The sequence below is a fragment of the Rousettus aegyptiacus genome, unplaced genomic scaffold, assembly GCF_014176215.1.
Source record: "Rousettus aegyptiacus isolate mRouAeg1 unplaced genomic scaffold, mRouAeg1.p scaffold_m13_p_7, whole genome shotgun sequence".
In the NCBI taxonomy this organism is placed as follows: domain Eukaryota; kingdom Metazoa; phylum Chordata; class Mammalia; order Chiroptera; family Pteropodidae; genus Rousettus; species Rousettus aegyptiacus.
This window is the reverse complement of record NW_023416310.1, coordinates 102,735,558-102,755,035: the sequence shown is the minus strand read 5'-3', so window position 1 is coordinate 102,755,035 and position 19,478 is coordinate 102,735,558. Positions and strand designations below refer to the sequence as shown.

The window sequence follows — 19,478 nt, the reverse complement described above, 5'->3', positions numbered from 1 at the left end:
CAGGCCCAGCCCTGCCCCGCCCCACCTCACCCTACCCCACCCCACCCCAGCCGCCCGCCCGCTCTGCGCCTCCATAGCAACGGCCGCGCCCCCGGGCCAGGCCGCCGAGACGAGTAACCACAGCGGCTGAGCGACTCTTCTCACCGGCATCGTGGCTCCCTCCGTGCCCGGCGGACGTCCCTGCCCACGGTGCAAGCCAACCACGCCGGGTTCGCGGGAGAGGCTGGCGGGAGATGACCGAAAATCTACCTTGTCGCCCCCGAGACTGCGGCTACTCGGGCGAGAGCGCGCTGTGCGCAGGCGCGCTCCGAGCTCGCCCCGCCCTATCCCCGGGCCTCAGGCTTCCTCGGCCTCCTGAATTACGCCTGCGCAAGCCTTTCCGAGTCCGTCTCCTAGGACGCCAGACTGAAGCTGCGCCTGCGCAATGTTGCCATTCCGCCGCACTAAAAATCTGGCCGGTATTGGGGCGGGAATACTTGGCTCAGAAGAGGCGTACCTACATCGCCATCCTCATTTTCTAGAGCTTACAATATTCCAGATATTAAAAACAACAATAGCGATTGTACATTGTGCCCCATCTGGAGAGCTAAAGACTTTACATACATTATTGCGCTTGATTGCTGACTTGTTTATGACCTTTCTCACCACTAGAAGGTGAGGTCATAAAGAGCTCTGTGGGTATTCTCACAAGGATCTCCAGAGCCTAGAATAAGACCTAGAATAGGACCTGGCACATGGTAGGTTTTCAATAAATATTTGTGAAAGAACAAATGATCGTCTTATCCAACCCTCTCCCATAAACACCACGCCACTTGGATGTGTAATAGGCATTTCAAATTTATCATGTCCAAAATTGAAAGGTTGATTTCCACCCACCCCATACCTACCATTACTCCCTGCCAAACATCAAAAAATAAAACATAAAAAGCTCCCTTTCACACTTCCCTCATCACAAAGTAACCTGAATTCTGATAATTTCTCAGGTCAAAACCAGTCTCTGTCTACCCAATATCCAACCTTTCAACAGAGCTTGTCTCTATCTTCAAAGTAGAACTCGAATCTGATCACTTCTCACCACCATCTCTCACCTGAATTACTACAACAGCTCAGAGCTGCTTTCCTTGAAGGCATCCTGTTCCCTGTGTGTTTTCAACACAGGAGCCAAAGTGATGGTGTTAAACATGAATCAGATAGTGTCTTTTCTCGTTTCAAAACCTGCCAAATGATTTCCTATCTCAGAGTAAATGTTGCAAGCTCTCTCCCCATTTCCTACAATCTTCCCTGTTGCTCAGTATTCCATACCAGCCTCACCTGGTCTCCTTACTTCAATTGACATTCCAGACATGCTTCCAATTAGAACACAAGGGCTTTTGTGCTTGCAGTGTTGTGGCGTGATCAAGTTTAAGACCCACGGAGCCAACTGAGATGAATTATAAGCCTTTATTAGCCGGCCCACGACTGCCTCTCCCCGCTAGAGAATCAGCCCCAAGCTTTCAGAGGAGGTCGCTTATAAAGCCTACAATTACATTAAACTAGCAAGCAGGTTCACAGAAGCAGGAGTTAGCCATTAGCATATCTTTGCACAGGATAGCCACACCCTTACATTAGCATATCTTTGCACAGGATAACTACACCCTTAACATTAGCATATCTTTGCACAGAATATCTCCTAGAACTATACTCCGGTTAAACATTAAACAAGCAAGCAGAAGTTAGCCATTTGAAAATCTCCCTCGCCCCCCTTAACAGCAGTAGGAGCTAATAAAAATAACTATAAAACATTTTATTTAGTGCCAGTGTACTGTTCTAAGTGCTTTACTTTCTTTGTAAAAATTAATTTAATTCACATAACCTTTTGAAATATGTATTATTAGTCATTTTAATAGACAACAGGAATAACTATTTTCAGATAAAGAAATTGAAGTATGGGGCCATTAAGTAACTTGTCCAAAGTCATACATATGGGTAGTGATAGAACCAGATCCAAACTGAGGTCCTGGAAAGCTCTCTGCCTTCATATCCATCTGATTCCCTCAGCTCCTTCAGAATGTCTTCGTTCATACATTACCTTCTCAGTGAACTTTTCCATGATATATTTAAAATTTCAACCTTCGACCCCAGTCTTCTTATCTCCCCTTCCTACTTTATATTTCTTCATAGTACTTATCACCATCTGATGTACCATATATAGGATATATATATTATATATCCATATACCCAGCTTTATTGAGATATAATCACATATCACACAATTCATCGATTTAAATTGTATAATTTTATGGTTTTTCACTGTATAGACAGAGTTGTGCAACCATAACCACGATCAATTTTAAACATTTTTATCACCTAAAAGACCCTCTTTACCCATAGCAGTCACTCCCCCTTGTCTTGGGATGTTGTCCTCACCAACATCCCACCCCTAGGTAACCACCAATCTATTTTCTGTCTCGATAGGTTTGCCTGTTCTGAACATTCCATATAAATATATATAACAAGGCCTTTTGTGAATGACTTCTATCACTTAGAATGTTTACACACTTTCCTCTATTTTAGCAAATGTCAGTAGTTTTGTACTTTTAATGGCTGAATAATATTCTATTGTGTGGATAGACCACAATTTGTCTCATTCAACTATTGTTGGACATTTGGGTTGCATCCAGTTTGGGGCTATTACAAATAATGCTGCTCTGTACATTAGCAGGTATCTTTTGGTGCACACATGTGCATTTCTGATGGGCATTTAAGAGTCGAATTGTGGGATTTCCATGTGTTCTACTCATGTTTATTGTCTATCTTTCCCGACTAGAATGTAAGTTCCCTGTTTATTTTATTCTGTTATGTCCCAGAGCCTAAGACATTGCGGGCAATGTCAGTAAATAACTGCTGAATGGAAAAATGTATGCATGCATAACTGGTCTACTTTGTGAGGGAGACAGTGTCTTTTCTTTAGTGAAGAGGTAACGGAGGCTCTGGGAGGTCACGTCGCATGCACGAGATCACACTGCCAGTCGGATTCCATGCCGATCCTGTCTGGCTGAGGAAAGATGCAAGTCTGTGGCCGGGTGTCCCTCTCCAAGGCTGGTGTAGGCACCAGCTGCCCCATTCCGGGATCGGGACTCTGCGCATGGGGCGCGGACTTCGGATGCGCGGTCGGGCGCGGGGTGAGAGCAAGGTAGAGGGGGTCCCTCTGTGTCCCAGGTCGGTGCCCCTCACCCCAGGGGCAATTGTCAAGGAGGGGCGGGCCAGGGTCTGCTCTCAGAGAAACGGGAGTGGGCCGGCTGAGCCCGCCCACTCATTCCCGGGCGGGGGACGCAGCAGCTAGGTCCCAGCTCTGGGATATAAAAAGCCGTGCCAAACCGCGCTCTTGACCTGGGCTCCTGCGCCCGCCATGGCCTCGGGCGCGCGCTTTCCGTCGCAGCGGGCTGCTTTGAAGGAGGTAAGATCAGACCCTCATCCCGGCCGCCGGCCTAACCAGCGTTTGGAGGAAATGGCCGTGAGCCTCCTTCTCCCGCCGCCTCCGTGGAAATGCTCTCTCCCCGCGACCGTCCAGCGAAGGCTCCCGGAGGCGTGCCAGCCCGGACCGGCCAGGCTCCCAAAGCCGTCCCGAAGCAAACCCCAGCGGCAGTCAGCGCGCACCCCGCGAGGTGCAGGCCGCGCCGCCGCTCGGGCTCCGCCGCCCGCGTCCCCGCGACAGGCGCGCCGGCTGGTGCCGTGTGACTCGGAGGGCCTCCTGGACGAGCGCCGGCTGATCGCCCACCTGAAACTGGCCCTGGGCCGCGAGGCACGCCTATGGCCGTGCGGCCGCCCCCAGGTACCGGTCCCTACGGCGGGGCCCTCCCGGGAGCACCTGCATCCCCTTCCTTACGCGTGCACGGGACGCGGCCGGGCCCCACCTGCACCCGCGCTCAGGTGAGCGGCAACATGGAGGCCGGGCCCTTCCCCAGGTGCGTCCCCACACGAGGCATGACTCGCTGGTTCTCTCACCGAGGGGGGTGCCCTTCGAGTAGGTGCTTGGGAAGAGGGCCAGTGTGGGTCGGGGGAACTCTGCTTTGCACGGAAAACCAGCACCGGGAGGGGGCTGCATCGCTGAGCCGCTGAGCGACAGGGAGGGGCTCCGTCCCGCTGCAATTTAAGGTGATGGGGCTGCTCACAGCCCTTCTAGTCGCCCTAAGCAGGCAGCTCCTTGGACCAAGATTGGCCACCAACCATCTTCTTTGCTCTCCCTACTCCTTTCAGCAGGTGGAGTTCGGCGACACTTTCCAGGAAGTTGTGCTGCAGCTCCTGTGGCTGGAGAACATCTTTCACTTCTCCCAGGGCACTTTTAACCTGGCTATCACCATCTTCCGCCGCCTCCTGATTTCAATAAAGGTAGGGAGCACTCTGAAGGATGGTAACAGATGATGGGAGAGGAAACTGACCCTTGATCCCCATGGCTGCTTTAGAGATGAGCCATCTCAGATGCTCAAAACTAAGTAACTTGCTGGTAGAACTGGAATTGGAACCTTTCCACATCCCAACATCTGCGCCTGTTGCTCAGGTGTTGTGTGCTGGCCGGGGGTTGGACTTGGAGAGAGTAAGAGGCCCTAGTTTGGAAAAGGCTATGTGGTAGAATGTGCTTGTCTGGACCAGTCTAGTTCCACCTGAGCCAGGATGGGACTATGTTCCTTGAGAAGGTATCAAATTCCCTTCCCCTTCATGAGTGGTTTTGATAACAGGAGCATATTCACTGGCGAAATCTAAAAATGGCACTAACTTATTTGTGGAGGAATATAATCAGTCTTTTTTTTTTTTTTTTTTTTTTTTTTTTACGATGTTTCTGACATTCATATTCTCCTCAACTGTGTTCCACACTACAGGTAAAAGAGAGGTTACTCCATCGTGTCTCAATCACTTCCTTGAGGCTTGCAGCAAAGCTTAACGAAGAAGAGGAGGTATGCATTCCTGGACGTCTGCTCTGGGATGCTTTTGAGGTATAGGGGTGTAACGCTGGAGCATTCGAGGTTCCCGTGCACCCGAGAATGGTGGGCATTTTGGACAAGTCATTAATTCCCAGAGACACTGCTGTCCCTTCCTTAGGCTCATTGGATGCCAGAACCCCACAAACGGGGGATTAGAATAGCTGAGTTCTCCTGGCCCAGCAAACCTGGAGGCCTGACCTCCTGGCAGATAAATCTGGCCTCTTTGGTTGATGCCAGATGCCACCTCTCACTAAGCAGAGGCATCTGCTATTGAACTAGAAAAAGGGCCTCCCGAAGCATGTGGCCTAATGTCCACCCCTGGAAACTACATCTAAGAAAACTGCTTGAGACCATAGGACTTGGCTGTGTCATTGAAACTGGTCCTTGGGGACTCTGGGACCCTTCTCTGAGAGGGGCAGGAGATGGAGAAGAAGCCCCCACAAGTGCTTCAGGTTTGCGTGAATTTCTCAGTTTTGTTGTGGTTTCCGTTCAGAAGATCCTCTCCTGATATCCTTCTCAGACCTCCCTCCCTCCAACCTCTTCCCCTTGGGAGATAGTGGAACCACTACCATTTCCACAGGGTCTCCCTTAGCTGATCTCGGGGTCTGGGGGTGCAGAAGAAGTGGCTAGTGTCCAGTTCCAAACCTTTAATAAAAATGATTTTAGCCCTTGTTTATTAGAATATAATTTCTCCCTCCTCCCCAACTAAAAATTAAGTAAATGACCTTTAAAAGAAGAATTTCTGGAGTTTATAGTAATACTTCATCTAAAAAAAGTAGGACCGGGTCTTTAATGTACTTGGTACTTGCATATTTACTCAGAGATAAGCCTTATTAATCCCTCTGGAAAAAAGTCATAGTTTTTCCAAAACTGAACTGCTTTAAATCAAGGTTAAAAGGAATGCATTTGCAGCTATGGTATTGCCAAAACTGAGCTTGTCTGGTACAGACCAGGAAACAAAAGCATACATTTTCTCTATAAGTAGTCATGGCGGGCTCGGGAACAGGCATAGGTAGAGCCCACAGCTCCTGGAAAGCTTTGGGTGAGTAACTGTAGCTTCCCAGTGGCCCTGCTGTCCCTTCTTTGGGTTCACTGGACAGCGGAACCCCATGGGGGAGATGGCACAGTCAGTCTCAGTTTCCAAGCACCTTTGTGTATGAGCTGGAGTACAGCTGGGGATCAAAACCTATTTGCAGAAGGTGACCCTGTGATATTCACTACACATTGTCACGACTACTTGGGAACTTGACAGATATAGCCTGGAGCTCGTTTTTTTCTTTCAGGAGTATTTTCTGTGGCAGGGCACCAGAAGACAACTCTGCTAGGCTCACGGCTGCCCAGCCTCCATGGATAAGAAAACGAAAGCTACCACGACATGACATAGGGCTTTGGCCGCTTTATTTTCTTTTTACAGTTAATTCCACGCATAAAAGACTTCATAAAGTACTATGGCTCTGGCTATTCCCCGAATGAGTTGCTGAAGATGGAGCTGGCTATTTTGGACGAACTGCACTGGGACCTCTATATTGGGACGCCACTGGACTTTTTGACCATAGTAAGTCTGAGGAGTTTGCAGAGTCTACCCTAGACTCGTGTGTGCCTTTGGAACAGCTGTTCACAACACAGGACGGCCAAGCGCAGGCGTGCACACGTCCTTGCACATGCACCAGAGTAAGGACCCACGAGGCTCACGACACACGGAACAGTGAAAATATATCTTAAATCCAACACAGTTCCACCAGACTCCCACTGTTAAAGGACATTAAATTTACTTTACAAAGATTTTTTAGACGGCACTATTATGGTGAGTTTCTCTTAAATACACACTGCAAAAATATTTAACTTTCCATTCTATGAATACTGTACATAAAAAGCTGTCTGCTTTTGCTACACTTTACACACATTCACTGAGCTGTCTTGTTCACCTACACACAATCCTTATTGAGGCTTTAGACCATATTGATCTGGCACTTAAAAAATATCGTATTAGTCTATATTTGTTTTAGTTAGGGAATGATAGTCATCTTTAAAGATATGATTATGTTAGTAAGGCAAAATTATGCAATGTGAAAATGGCATGGGGTTTTGGTCTGTTGTGAAGCGAGATTATATCACTAAGGGCTGTTTCATCATGAAAACTGGCCACTGTTGCCAACTCGCAAAGTTTTTTCTCATGTCAAGCTGATACAAGTAACTTTTCTGCTACCTTAATCTTGAAGAGGATGTTTCTATTCTTTCATAATTGAAACAGTGTCATCTGGGTACTTTGGACTCCTTATGGCCATGTTACAAAGCAGACTGTCTTTCCTCTCCAAGGCTGAAGCTCAGCTTGGCCACAGAATGGGCTTTAAGCCTCCAGCCCCTTGTGGGGCCATGCCTGGGAATGAAAGGGGTTGGGCAACATACAATGTTCCCTGATGAAAATTTAAATCGTTTGCACTTTTGGTCATTGATATATGAAAAGTATGGGGTCTTCTGTTCTAACATTAAAAACCACAATCTCCAGTTCCACGCCCTGGTGGTCATGGCCTGGCCCCACATGGTGGAGCTGCTGCCTCAGAGGAAGCCTTCCCTCCACGTCGCATCCCTGACCAGGCAGCTGCAGCACTGTATGGCGGGCCACCAACTGCTGCAGTTCAAGGGTTCCACACTGGCCTTGGTCATCATCACCTTAGAGTTGGAGAGGCTCATGCCCGACTGCTGTGCTCCTACATCTGATCTGCTGAAGAAAGCAGAGGTAGACATCAACTTTGCCCCAGACCAAACTCTGTTTTGTTCCTTTAGCTGTCGTACTCTGTCCCCCAAAGGGTACCCATGGCCCTTCTTGGCCCCTGTGGACTCCGGAAGATGCTCTGGCCATGATGACTCTGTGAAAAGTCTGCCTAAGGCTAGACTTTCCACATGTGGCATACCCTCTGGACTTGAGTATGGGACACACGTTCCCTTCATTGGGCCAGTTGGGATGGGTTCTCTGACAGTGAGCGAAGCTTTCTCTCAGTGGCAGCCCTTATAGTCGAGAGGATGGGAGGATATGTCCAGCTCAGGAAGAAGCAACCCTGAGCTTAATATGGGGAGTATAAATTTCAGACCCCTCACCCTCTGTGTGAGTCTATGGTAGCAGGCAGAGGTGTCAGAATCCCTCAGGATGGACAGTGTAGGATGGAATGCACAGTTAGATATGACAGTTTTACTGAGTTGGGGGATGGGTGTTCCTGAGATGGTGGGGTTAACGTATTCAAGTTGTGTGGTTGGACCTTCCTAAAATTGCTAACATTTTGGCACTCAGTTGCTCAATCCTTAGAATGGGGGTCCTCAACCCCTGGGCCATGGACTGGTACTGGTCTGTGGCCTGTTAGGAATTGAGCTGCACAGCAGGAGGTGAGTGGGAGGCCAGCCAGTGAAGCTTCATTTGTATTTGCAGCCACTCCCCAGTGCTAGCATCACTGCCTCAGCTCCACCTCAGATCATCTGGCATTAGATTCTCATAGGAGCACCAGTCCCTGGTGCCAAAAAGGTTGGGGATCTCTACCTTGGAATGTAAAATGGTTCTGCTTCAAGGCTGACCACTCTGTTTTAATTACAGGTCAGTATTGAGCAGTTGGTCTTCTGCAGGGCACTGGTAAAGAAGCAGCTGAGAAGTTTTTAGTCCTCCTCCTGCACAGACAACTTCCTCGTGCCAGCCTGTGCCCCTACCCCAGCGCCCTTCAGAATGTAATGGCAACCTCTCCTTGCTTGGCCTCCTCTAAATTCTTGGTTTTATGGGTCCTATAATAGGAAAGGAAGAAGGCCTTGGAAGAACAACTGAGAAAAAGTTCCTGGGTCCTTAGAAGAAAGTAAGGGGGAAAAGGGAGGTTGGGGTCACTAGAGGTAGGGGTAGTCTGGCTTATCACGACCCTGCTTCCCTCTGTCTCCTGGGCCTGACCCAGGAATGAATGAGTACTCAGACCACAGCTTGGTTTTTCTTCTCCACTAAGGCCTGGTATTGGCCCCCAGAATAACTGGAATATGAGGCCAGAGGTGGCCTTGCTCAGGGCTGAAGGGCCAGGCCAGGCTGGTTCTGATGGACTAGTCCTCGCTGCCCCACCCAGAGCTGGCCAGGTCCTTCTAGCTTCCCAGGCTTATACCAAGTCATGCACAGCACGTCAAGTCCCAGCCATCTTGCCTGACACTGTAAAAATAGGACCATCTCTCCAGATAGATTTATTATGATTTGGCCATGACTTATGTCCTTTCTTTACAAAGGCTGGATTATAAAGTACACTTTGTTTAATGTGCAGTGACTTGACCAAACTTTAAAAATATTTTTCTTTTGTTACTCGTAAGCAAGTAGTTGACTGGCTTCATTCGAGTTTTTATGCTAAAGAATATTATAAGGTGTGACTCCTGTGATGGGGAGATGCAATTCTTAGACCATTTTGTTGAGATGAGCAGGTTCTGAGGCCGAGCCTGCTCCAACCACTGTGCTGCCAGGAGGAGGAGGAGGTTATTAGCATGGCTGTCGGGGAGAAGCCAGCTGCCTCTCTGGAGCTGACACTATAGAGCCATTTAAGCAGTGGAGTCCAGCTGGCATCTCTGCCAGCTGGAGCTATGTAAGTAGTGCTGGGGATGTGAATGACTGAGCCACACATTTAGAGGTGATTTGTGAACTCTCTCCACTGTGTACAGTGTTTTGTAAATGTACTAAGCCATGGCGAGTTTGACCTGCTACCAGGTGCAAAGTGGCCAAGGCCCAGGAATACCCTGACGGTATCTGCACTGTAGTCAGTACAAATCTCTACCTTTCCTGGAAACAAATTTGCTTGTTGGATCCTTTGTAAAAATAAACTGTTATTCCTCACAACCCTGTCTGAATCTTATTTTATTTGTATTGGGTACCATGTATTTAGACTTACTCAAGTCAGATACAGTTGGATGGCATTTCCTGGTCCTATCAATAATTGTCCTCTGGTCCAGCACAGCTGGAGATGCTGAAGGGCAGCATGTGGGTTATGGCCACAACTCCTCACTGGTAGCCATAACCATCCTCTGCCTCCTTCCTTCCATTGATTGGGCACTGTAGTGGGTGGGCTTGGGGCTCATCCCAAGGGCCCATACCAGTCAGGCTCTCTCTGCTGGGAGCTATCTGGACCTCTTAACCAGGTAACCCTGGACATAAGCTAGGTCCCCAGAGCTAACCCAACTTTCAGTTTCTTGGGGGGAAAAGAAGGTAGACCAGTGAGCCCCAGTATTGGGATAATGGACAACCTTGTTACTGTCTTTCTGCAAATAACATGTTTCTTCTTCGGGTACCAAACTTCTGTATTGCTAAAGTACCACTTGTGAGTCAAAACGTTTTTATGCTGTTCAAGCTTGTGTTGGGGTCCTAGGTCCCATCCTACTCTCTAACATTTTTTTCTGAAATTAGAAACTCATATCCCACTTCAGAGGGATTACTGTGGTGGGAAAAACATGGACACAATCCATCTTCCTTTCACCCCCACCTGCAGAAGGGCAGGGATTGGTAAAGGCCTGTGGTTGCAGAAAATGGAGATGGGAGAAGCCTCAGATGGACTCCGAGAAGTGCAAAGTAGGCATCATGCACCTTAAACTTGTCCAAATGTTACTTCCTTCAAATGGGTGAGCCAAGTTGTACAATGCTGTTCCCTCCACCAAGGCCCTTCTCCCCCTGGCTTCCTAGAGATTCCCTCAAAGCTTGGCGAAGACTTTGCCTCCCCGTGGGTAGAGTTGAGCTGTGCCTTCATTAGGCATGTCTGCATACCAGCCTCCCAGCTGGGCTGCCAGCTCCCTAGCTTTAGTCCCAGTCTCCTCGTTTTGGTCTTCCCAGAGATTAACCTAGTGCCCAACAGAGAAAGCGCCTCAACAAATTGACCCATGCACTTATCATCATTTCCTTCAACCAGTGTGCCCTACCTCAACCAGGTATCTGCCTTCCTGCCAGGACACCCCACCTCTACAAAACCATCTCAGGTCAACCAACTCATACTGTCAGACTGCACACTTTAATACCAGCCACATTTCTGTTTTTCCATCATCCCATTGGGTTGCCAAAGAGCAGCTATAACTCAGGAATTAAGGATACAAGTTATTAACATTCAAATCCCAATTCCTCCAGTTACTAGCTGCTTGACCATAGAAAATTACTTAACCTCTTTGTGCCTTAGCTATAAAATGGGGGTGGGAGGAATGGTACCTAATCGCAGAATTATTATGAAGATTAGAAGATTAATGCATGTAATGTACTTTAGAGCAATGTTGCCTGGCACACAATAAAAACTCAAATGTTAGTTGTCCCATGTCAAGCCTCCTCCACAAGGATGTAAACTCTCCAAGGGCAGGGTTTGCCTTCTCTCATTCCTGCACCCAGTAATCTAATATTCACTGGACCACAGGCCGTATCTTCTCTCTCCTAACTATGACTTTCCTCCATCCCACACCCACCCATTCAAGACCACAGATGCCCATAACAGTATTCACTATTAAAACTTAATTCCTATAGAAGCTGATCAACCCCACAAAGTTCACAGAAAAGACAAGCTGTATTTTACCATAGTTGTAGCAGATTAATAGGCTAGAAAATTTGTTAAATCATAAAAGCTACTGCCCAAAAAAAGACACCACAAAAAAACTCAAAATAAATGCAAAATTTAATGGAAAAAAAAGTACAAAGTGAATGGAAAGGAACAAAAACAGTCAATGAATGAAAGAGTAAATGAATTAACACATGAAGCAGTTTTAGAAAAGCATGTTAACATAACAGACTAGCAAGCCGCACTTCCCTTGGGGCCTCTTATCCAATAATATGAGCCCCACTTAACAGGGAACCCACATATAGACATACAAACATATATGCAGACAGTCTGCACCATTATAAACCACCTAGGCTCAGGTTATCCCTAACTGGGATGACCATACCTCCCAGTTAGCCTGAGACAGTTCCGGCTTATGCCTTCTGAGCTGGCATGAGTCAGCTCAGTTTGGACAATAAATTATACGGCGATTCTACCCAAAACTAACTTGGTTCATGAAAGACATGATAGTAAATGCCGGCGTGATCCTACTGATAGCACTAATGCCAACAGATGATAATGACAAAGAAAAGGAGGGGGCAAATCAGACCCTGCAGGCAGAGGTCATATTCCATGATGGGTAGCTTGTTAAATAATGGCAAGTTTTAAGCTCACTTTGTACACCAAGGATTAATTTGGTCTCAGTTAAAGATGACAAAATTCCAAACACAAATACCAAAGGGAGGTGCAGTGAGGTTCACTAAAGCTGATGGGACCTGTAGAGGCAGCTCAGACCCCAGAAAATGCGACAATGACAGGTCTCTCCAGAGATCTCCTGCAGGCAGGTAACCAGCCACGATTTTGGCCTTCCAGTATGCCTTGGGGGCAGCTAGCAGGTGGACGGGTGGCAGAATCTGCCACCTGGAGTCCCCAGATTGGCCCGTGAAGCAGTCCTCATTTCTTATATAACCAGTTAACCCACTGGGTCATGGAGCCTCATCCTCAGAAATACAGTCCACGTCTGCCTTAGGTAGGCTGGTTTACCTGTTTGGATACCCACAGTGAAGCATCAGTTATCAGTTACAACCAGAGGTGGATTTACTGGGAAGCTAAGAAAGTCTAATCCTCAAGGCCCCTCCCAAGGCCCCTTACCTAACTGAGTATTCATGTTCCTTTTCTTGAAGAAGCCTTCTCAAATAGTTCAAGTTTCTACCCCTCAAAATCTGGATCCAGCCATGGTTGCACCACAACACTGGGAGAATTTTCACTTTGAGCATAAAACCTGCTCTGTTCCTGGTGAGCGGAGCCCCTCATGTGCAAAGGCTGCCTTTTTCTGGCTCAGCCTCGGTGGGCACAGACAGCTCACCCCTCTATACCACTCTGAATGGAATACCATCTCAGAAGGGCAGGAGGAAGCCAGGACTTGGTCCTGCAAATCAATACAGCAGGCAATGGGAGGGAAGATGGAGGACATGAAGAACTACCAATCCAAAATCAATCAGCACAGCTTCCTGAGGTGCCAGCCAGTGAGTGCACTAACCTGAGCTGCTCAAGGTAGGGCTTTACTCTGGGAGCCTGCGCTCTGCACAGAGCTTTATCAACATTAATAGAACCCTTCCTTTTATCTATTCATTTCACCTCTCATTTTATCAGACCATATTTTCAACCTTGATTCTCTTAATGGCTTGCAAACCAACAGGAACATAGAAGAATCAATGCTTCTGGTACTTCCTTAAAATGTTTCCCCTTACAAATGTAGCTGAAAGGGGGAAAACACCTTTGCTGGTAGTTTTTTCTTAAATTGGCCACATATATCAGGCACTTTCATCTTCTGCCCTGTGACTCAGCTAGGAAAAAGGAAACAAGGGCCTTGAGATAAAAATCTCTTCCCAGCCAAGCACTCTGGGCATCTGGCATTCACAGAATTGGCTTGGGGGTCTTTACTGGAGTCAAACACTGAACACGCACATGTGGAGTTGGTCCCTGTTGATAGGTAGCACCTCTGGGGCACACAGACAACGGTGTGGGCTGCTGTTCCATTTACATTCACAGTGAAAATACTGGTCGTGGTCTTGTTCATGTTCCACTTTCATCCGTAAAGAAATTCCAAACACTGTCATTACAGGATGTTTATTACCCACCTCTCCCTATATATTATAGGGATACTTTATACATAAGAAAGGCTTAGAGATATTTTTAGTTTTTAAAAATCAGGAAATCTGTGTTACTTATGAAAATAATGGGAGAGGATATTATTTGTTTTTATGCTCGTGCCAAAATAAAAATTTAGAAGTGTTTTAAAAGTTATTATTGAAATTAAGCTCTAGGTTAGAAAAATTAAAACGAAAGGGAATTGGGCAAATTTTGCAGCATGTACCAGCATGTACACCAGACCATGCGGCCACACCCAAGGCACCGCACGAGTTGCCATCTTGACGCTGAACAACTAGGCCGAGCATCGCCGGCGGGGGCCTTCGCTAGAGCGGCACATAACTGCTCCATCAAGGAATAGTGACACTGTAAATGGAAGACCAGCCACTGGCTCTGAAAAAAATAAACCTCATCAGTTTTGGATTCCAGCATTCATGGCTTTGACGTGTTTGCATAGAGAGGGGTGGCCCGCCAGGCCCAGGGCAGCCTGGGGGTTGGGGCAGGGGACAGAGCAAGGCTGTAAACACTGGAGTCTGTACCGGCTCCCAGTCCGTCCTCACATCATGTTATGGGAGAAGGGTCACAAGGTGTAATTCAAGCAACTTAACACATGAAAGTCTAAAGTCCGCTCTTGACATGTAAGTCTGTGCGTGCGTTAACTGAAAAATAAAAATAAAACAAACAAAACAAAAACAGACACATTAAAAGATACGCAGACGACCAAATCAAACAGAAGCAAAAGACAGCAAGAGGGACACTGGGAAAGGGCAGTCATTTTGGCATTTGTCACGAGCAAAGCAGAGAATTCACTTCAGTTTGTGGCGTGCCAGGCTGAGGGTCAAGATCTGGCTGGGAAGTCATTTTGCAAAAGTGGATTAAAATTTGAAGAATACAACCAATCAAAGCCACTTGACTAAATGGTCGTGAATTCCGCCCCACAAATACACTCCGAATCACCCCGTTTCCCTGACCAGGGCAGGAGGAAGGGGTGCTCCTGGCTACCCCACTGACCCTGCTCCTGGCCTCCACAAGGTCTCTCTCCCAGAGTCCAAATTGACTGAAGCTTTCTGCATGTCCAGCAAACAGATAAGACCTGTTTTCCAGGCCCAAGCCACAGGCGAAAAAGCAGGGAGACCGGACACCAGTGGCGAGTCCCCACCCTGAAGCCGTGCGGCTGTCCTTGCAGGCAGCCTGTGCCCCCGCCAGCCCTCGGACCCTGACCTGGCCGCAGGTCCTTGTCTTCGTTTCTAAGTGGTCTCTCCACAGCTTATTTCCTAGGGGACTCTGCCTGCCTTTTCTTTAACAAGATAGCCTGGGCCAAGCTGGCAAAGAACAGGAGAAAAGTGCTTTGGGTGCCAGTACCTGGGTCACAAACCTGAGCACCCCCTCTAGAAAAAACCAGATTCCTGAGCTGCTAGCTGGAAATCCACACAAGTTCCAATTCACAGAGCTGCCACACTCACCAAGCCAAGAGCAGGACCTGGGACAAGGGCTGGAAGCAAATGCGAAGCAGAGGGGAAATTCACGTGACTGAGGGGAAGTGTGGGGTTGGGGTCTTCCCTGGGGACAGGCAGGGGCTCATCTGTCCTAGCAGAGCCAGCACCGGGATGGAGCCATCTGTTAGCAGCCACCACCGCCCCTCCCCCTCCCGACCACCACCACCACAGAAAGGAGATGGGTCTGTCCCAAAGCAGAGGACAGGTCTTAGGACTGAGAACCAGCATCCCATTCCTAAATGCCTGGCTTCGTCCTCTTTGCCTCTCCCATGGAGAAGCTCTTTACATTTATTTTCCTTAGATGCATCTGTGCCTCTGTGCATGTGTGTCTGGAGACTGTGTGTTGGTAGACATGTGCCTGAGTATGTGTGTGTGATGGGGCAGAAGAAAGAGTAAGACAGCGTACATGTGCATGTATGCGTGTGCATGGGTGCATGTGTGTTAGGGAATACAATGCTGGGGGCAAGGGGGAACGCTAATGCCAGAGGTAGCATCCCAGGGCCACAGCTAGCTGTGCACTACACGGCCCTAATCACAGGGAGCCACTGCCACCAAGAAAGGAAGGGCCTGGCACACACATTCTCAAGCAGTCCGGAGGAGATGGGACCCCCTGGAGCCCACGAATGAGGGCTGAGATGGGTGAAGCTGCTTAGTTCCTAGGCTGGCAAAGAAAGAAGGTATATGGCACAGGCCGGGGGCGAGGAGACACAGGGACAGGTGAGATCCCCACAGTGTGATGTGGCAGGGACACTGAACGAAGTGGGTAGAAGAGGGACATGCCCAGAAGCCAGAGCATCTGGACTCTAGGCCAGAGTGTAGATAAAGACAGGATGGGATAAAAACTCCAAAGAGAAGCGACTCAGCGTTGCCCCCACCTGGCCAATATGGTGACTGACTCCTGGAGGCTGGAAAAAAGCCTCCTTGCCATCCCCCACCATTCTCTCTCCTTCTAGTCTACCCTCCGGAAAAACGGCTTCAACCTTTGCCTGTGGGGCAGCCCCTCTCACTAGCAGGACTCACAGAGCCCCCACTGGGAGCTGCTGTCTTTCCTCCAGCCAGGTAGTGACCAAAGAGTCCAGGAGGTCAGTGCTGGCTATGCTCAAGTCTCCGCTGTTCTCAGTCACTGGCTGTCAGCCCACAGGGGTCCCATGTCCACTGCCTCAAACTGGGGGGAGCAGGGATGCACCACAGTGTCCAGGCAGAAACCACAGGAACTTTTGGAATCTGTCAGGAAATGCTGCCCTCCCCAGGCCCTGTCCCTCTTCTGGCCTGAAAGACCTTCCTTAAGACCCCTACACCCTCTCAGGGGCCACTCCCTGCCTGTGAGCCTTCACCGCCCCAGCTCTGAGGAGGCTGCAGGAGAACGAGAGAGAGAGAGAGAGAGAGAGAGAGAGAGAGAGAGAGAGAGAGAGAGAGAGAGAGAGAGAGAGAGAGAGAGAAAGAGAGAGAAAGGGAGAGAGAGGGAGAAAGGGAGAGAGAGGGAGAGAAGGAGGGAGGGGATCCTGAGATATCTAGATCGCTAGTGACAGAAAAAGAAAGGTGAGCAAGAACGAAGTGAAAGGACTGGTGAAAATGAGAGAGAGATAGTAAACGAGTGACAGTGAGCGAGAACAAAAGTCGAAGTGAAGGAGCTGAGAGCGGGACAGAGTGAGCACCTAGGAGAGAGCAAGAGGCAGCGCAGAGCAGGGAGCCCACCACCTACTTCTTCTTGTCCTTGTCCTTCCTCAGAGGCTGCTGCAAGGTGGCGTGCAAGGCCTGCGACTGCAGGGCTTCCACCGCGGCCTTCCTGCGGTTGAAGGCGTTGGTCTCCTCCTCCAGCTCCCGGCGCTTTTCCTCTACCTTGCGCTTCTCCTCCTGGTGGATCCGCTTGAGGTGCTCAAACTTCTCGTGGAGCTGGGAGCAGAAAGGGGCAGCCCGGGCTTCCGCGTGGGCCAGGAAGTTGCCAGGCCCTCCTGCCGCCCAGCCAGGCTCCGGCCTCGCCACACCCCCAGCCCCCAACTCACCTCCCTTTCCTTCTCCTTCAGCTCCAGCTCTGTCTCCTTCACTTTGTTGACGAACATCTGCCTCATCTCTTCCTCCTTCCTCTGCAGCTCACTCAGGAACTCCTTCCTCTTAGCCTCGTAGGTCTCCTGCAGACTGTGGAGATGCAGAGAAAAGAGGCCCAGGGTGGGGTTATGGTGGAATGGGGTAGGCAGAGCCAGAGAGGCAGAATCACTGGGCACAGGAGGGTGCTGGGGTCCTGATAGCCTCACTCCGTGGCTCATAAAACCCCAGAAGCAGACAGCAGTGTGGCGAGGCTGGCTCGGGCTGGGGAGACAGGCTTGCTCCATGAGCAGGCTGTCACCTAAAGGGCTGGCTGTCCCCATCGCTGTCCTGGAAGCCCATTTCCTCCAACTTGCAGCGCCGGTAGAGCTCATAGTGCCGACTGTGGGTCTGCTCGCGGAGGTCCTCCATGTTCACCCGGATCAGCATCTCCCTCAGCTTCACGAAGTCGCAGTGATTCTCATTCTCCACTGCAGGCAGAGGGCACACGGGCCGTCAGACAGGCACACAGGTGGGCACGGGAGGACAGGGCACAGGACAGCGGCCAGAGGGTTAGCAGCACACTCCAAAGGCAGGAGGCAACAGAGGGCCACAGGGATGATGCGGGGCAGTGGTTAACAGGCAGCAAGGCAGGGCAGGGGACTAAGCTTGGGCCCTGAGCTGGGGCTGTACTCTCCCCACCACACTCACCCTGCACCACTCCCCATGGGTACTGCCGTGCTCGGACCAGCTTGTTCCCCACCTTCACCTCCTCGGCGCTGCCCACCACAGCAAAAGGCAGGTGTGCCTAGAAAGGGGCCCGAGGATGCGTGAGCCCTGGGCTGAACAAGGTGTGGCCAGATGCTCACTTCCCAGCTCTCTTCATGTTCTAGGGTGTTCTTTCAGCCTTTGGGCTCCCCAGGGGCCATCAGAAGTTCCCTCAAAGGACCTGTGGGCCTGACTCTCCTCTAGGTTCCCAGCCCTGGCATCCCGCCTGCTCGCCCCCACAGGTTTCAGGTCCCTGCCCTGACTCCTTATCTTGTGAAACTCAAATGTGGGACGCCCCAACACCCGATTCCTCCTGTCCCTTGTCCACAGGACGCAGGACCAGCTGGCTTCCAGATGCCCACCCGTCTTTCCTGAAGAAACTAAGGCTGGATCCTAGGGAACAAGAGTCTCCCGGGGTTCTGTCAGAGATCTGTGCTGGCTGCCAGCCATCTGGCCCCAGGGCCCTGAGGCTCTTGCCCAACGCTCACATTCATGACTGCGTTAATCTCTGCAACAGCCTCATCATCAGTGGGGAACTGGTAGATCTGGACCCCATTGCTGACCAGCTCGCCCATGATCTTGATCTTGAACTTGTGGAGCTCACTCTTGGAGATGGTGTCAGCCTTGGCAATGATGGGAATAATGTTCACCTGCCAGGATCAGGGGAGAGGGGGCAGCAGGTTAGTGGCTCTCTGACAGTGGACAGCCCTGCCGAGGCCACATCTCTAGGCAGGGGGCAGGAAGGGAGCTGTTCCCATGGGGAGTCCCAGCCTGAACCCAGCCACCTGGGGCTGATGCATTGTAACCACCAGCGGAAGCACGTCTTACAGTCCTGGTACCCTCAGACCACCATCCAGCCCCCAAATTAGTCCTCTGGGCATACCTGGCTTTGACCCAGAGTGCTCTGGAGGCCTTAACCAGCCTTGGGCTCAACACAAGCAGTGGCAGGGGACTGAACTCCCACCAAAGCAGGTAAGATGACCTAGCAGCAGCAGCCACAAGAAGACTTAGAAATCTTCCAGGCTAAGGCTGCCCCATTTTTCACAGTGAAAATTAACTCCTGAAATGGGGAGGGCAATCGCGAGAGCTAACAGGTGATGGTGGGGTCACATGCCCTCCGGACCCCAAGCCTTTCTTGCCATCCCCATGAAGCTGTCTTCTCAGTTTCCACTCCTCACACGCATTCCCAGTTCTGGGCCTTAAGTCCCCTCTCCTTCGTGGGTGCAGGAGGACCCAAGGGAAATCCACAGCAGGAAGGACAGGGGAAGGGAAGGGAGTGGAGGAGCTAGGAACTGAGAAGGGGGAGAATGAGCAGAGACTTGGGACGCTCTGGGGAGAGAGTCAGAGGGTCAGTGGAGGGAGGAGGCAACTCTAGGGGGAGGGGAAGGAGGCTAGGAGCCAGAGGGCTGAGAATAAGAATTCAGCTGAAGGAAGGGGCTCAGGGCCATACCCAGGGGACAGAGCTCTGGTGAAAAAGCCCTGAGCAGTGGGGGCCCACTGGAGCAGGAGAAACAGAGAAGAGAGAGGGGACCAAGCCAAGGAGCCTGTCCGCACACCAGTGACCAGCAAGCCCCTGG

General features: G+C 50.0%; 3 protein-coding genes across 14 annotated transcripts in view; 1 reads left to right on the top strand and 2 right to left on the bottom strand.

Annotated features, from left to right (window-relative positions):
- The window catches only part of KIF3A (kinesin family member 3A), a 35,028-nt gene extending 34,731 nt beyond the window's left edge, over window positions 1-297 (bottom strand). For 3 of the 4 annotated variants that reach the window (XM_016118464.2, XM_016118466.2, XM_016118468.2), the window contains exon 1: window positions 145-296. In XM_016118464.2, the coding sequence (XP_015973950.1) occupies window positions 145-150 (6 nt within the window). In that variant the 5' untranslated portion in view covers window positions 151-296. Of the gene's footprint in view, window positions 1-144 lie in introns of all 4 variants that reach the window. The other variant, XM_016118467.2, reaches the window with a different exon arrangement.
- Window positions 298-3,108: 2,811 nt separating this feature from the next.
- Window positions 3,109-6,577, top strand: CCNI2 (cyclin I family member 2). Of its 2 annotated transcripts, none has more exons than XM_036224439.1 (4): window positions 3,109-3,811; window positions 4,237-4,368; window positions 4,857-4,931; window positions 6,242-6,327. In XM_036224439.1, the coding sequence occupies exons 1-4, from the start codon at window positions 3,389-3,391 to the stop codon at window positions 6,281-6,283; spliced, it is 672 nt and encodes a 223-aa protein (XP_036080332.1). In that variant the 5' UTR covers window positions 3,109-3,388; the 3' UTR covers window positions 6,284-6,327. The 2 variants fall into 2 exon arrangements, with proteins under 2 accessions (XP_036080332.1, XP_036080331.1); XM_036224438.1 differs by lacking the exon at window positions 6,242-6,327 and adding an exon at window positions 6,373-6,577 and having other exon boundaries at window positions 3,175-3,811; window positions 4,857-4,970.
- SEPTIN8 (septin 8) overlaps window positions 6,335-19,478 on the bottom strand; it is a 26,062-nt gene continuing 12,918 nt past the window's right edge. For 3 of the 8 annotated variants that reach the window (XM_036224435.1, XM_036224436.1, XM_036224432.1), the window contains exons 5-10: window positions 18,390-18,551; window positions 17,845-17,941; window positions 17,456-17,624; window positions 17,115-17,247; window positions 16,814-17,004; window positions 6,335-7,680 (exon numbers count right to left, since the gene is read on the bottom strand). In XM_036224435.1, coding sequence (XP_036080328.1) covers window positions 7,515-7,680; window positions 16,814-17,004; window positions 17,115-17,247; window positions 17,456-17,624; window positions 17,845-17,941; window positions 18,390-18,551 — 918 coding nt within the window. In that variant the 3' untranslated portion in view covers window positions 6,335-7,514. Of the gene's footprint in view, window positions 7,681-13,578; window positions 14,275-14,836; window positions 14,938-16,813; window positions 17,005-17,114; window positions 17,248-17,455; window positions 17,625-17,844; window positions 17,942-18,389; window positions 18,552-19,478 lie in introns of those variants that run through there. The other 5 variants (XM_016118461.2, XM_016118460.2, XM_036224437.1 and 2 more) reach the window with 4 other exon arrangements.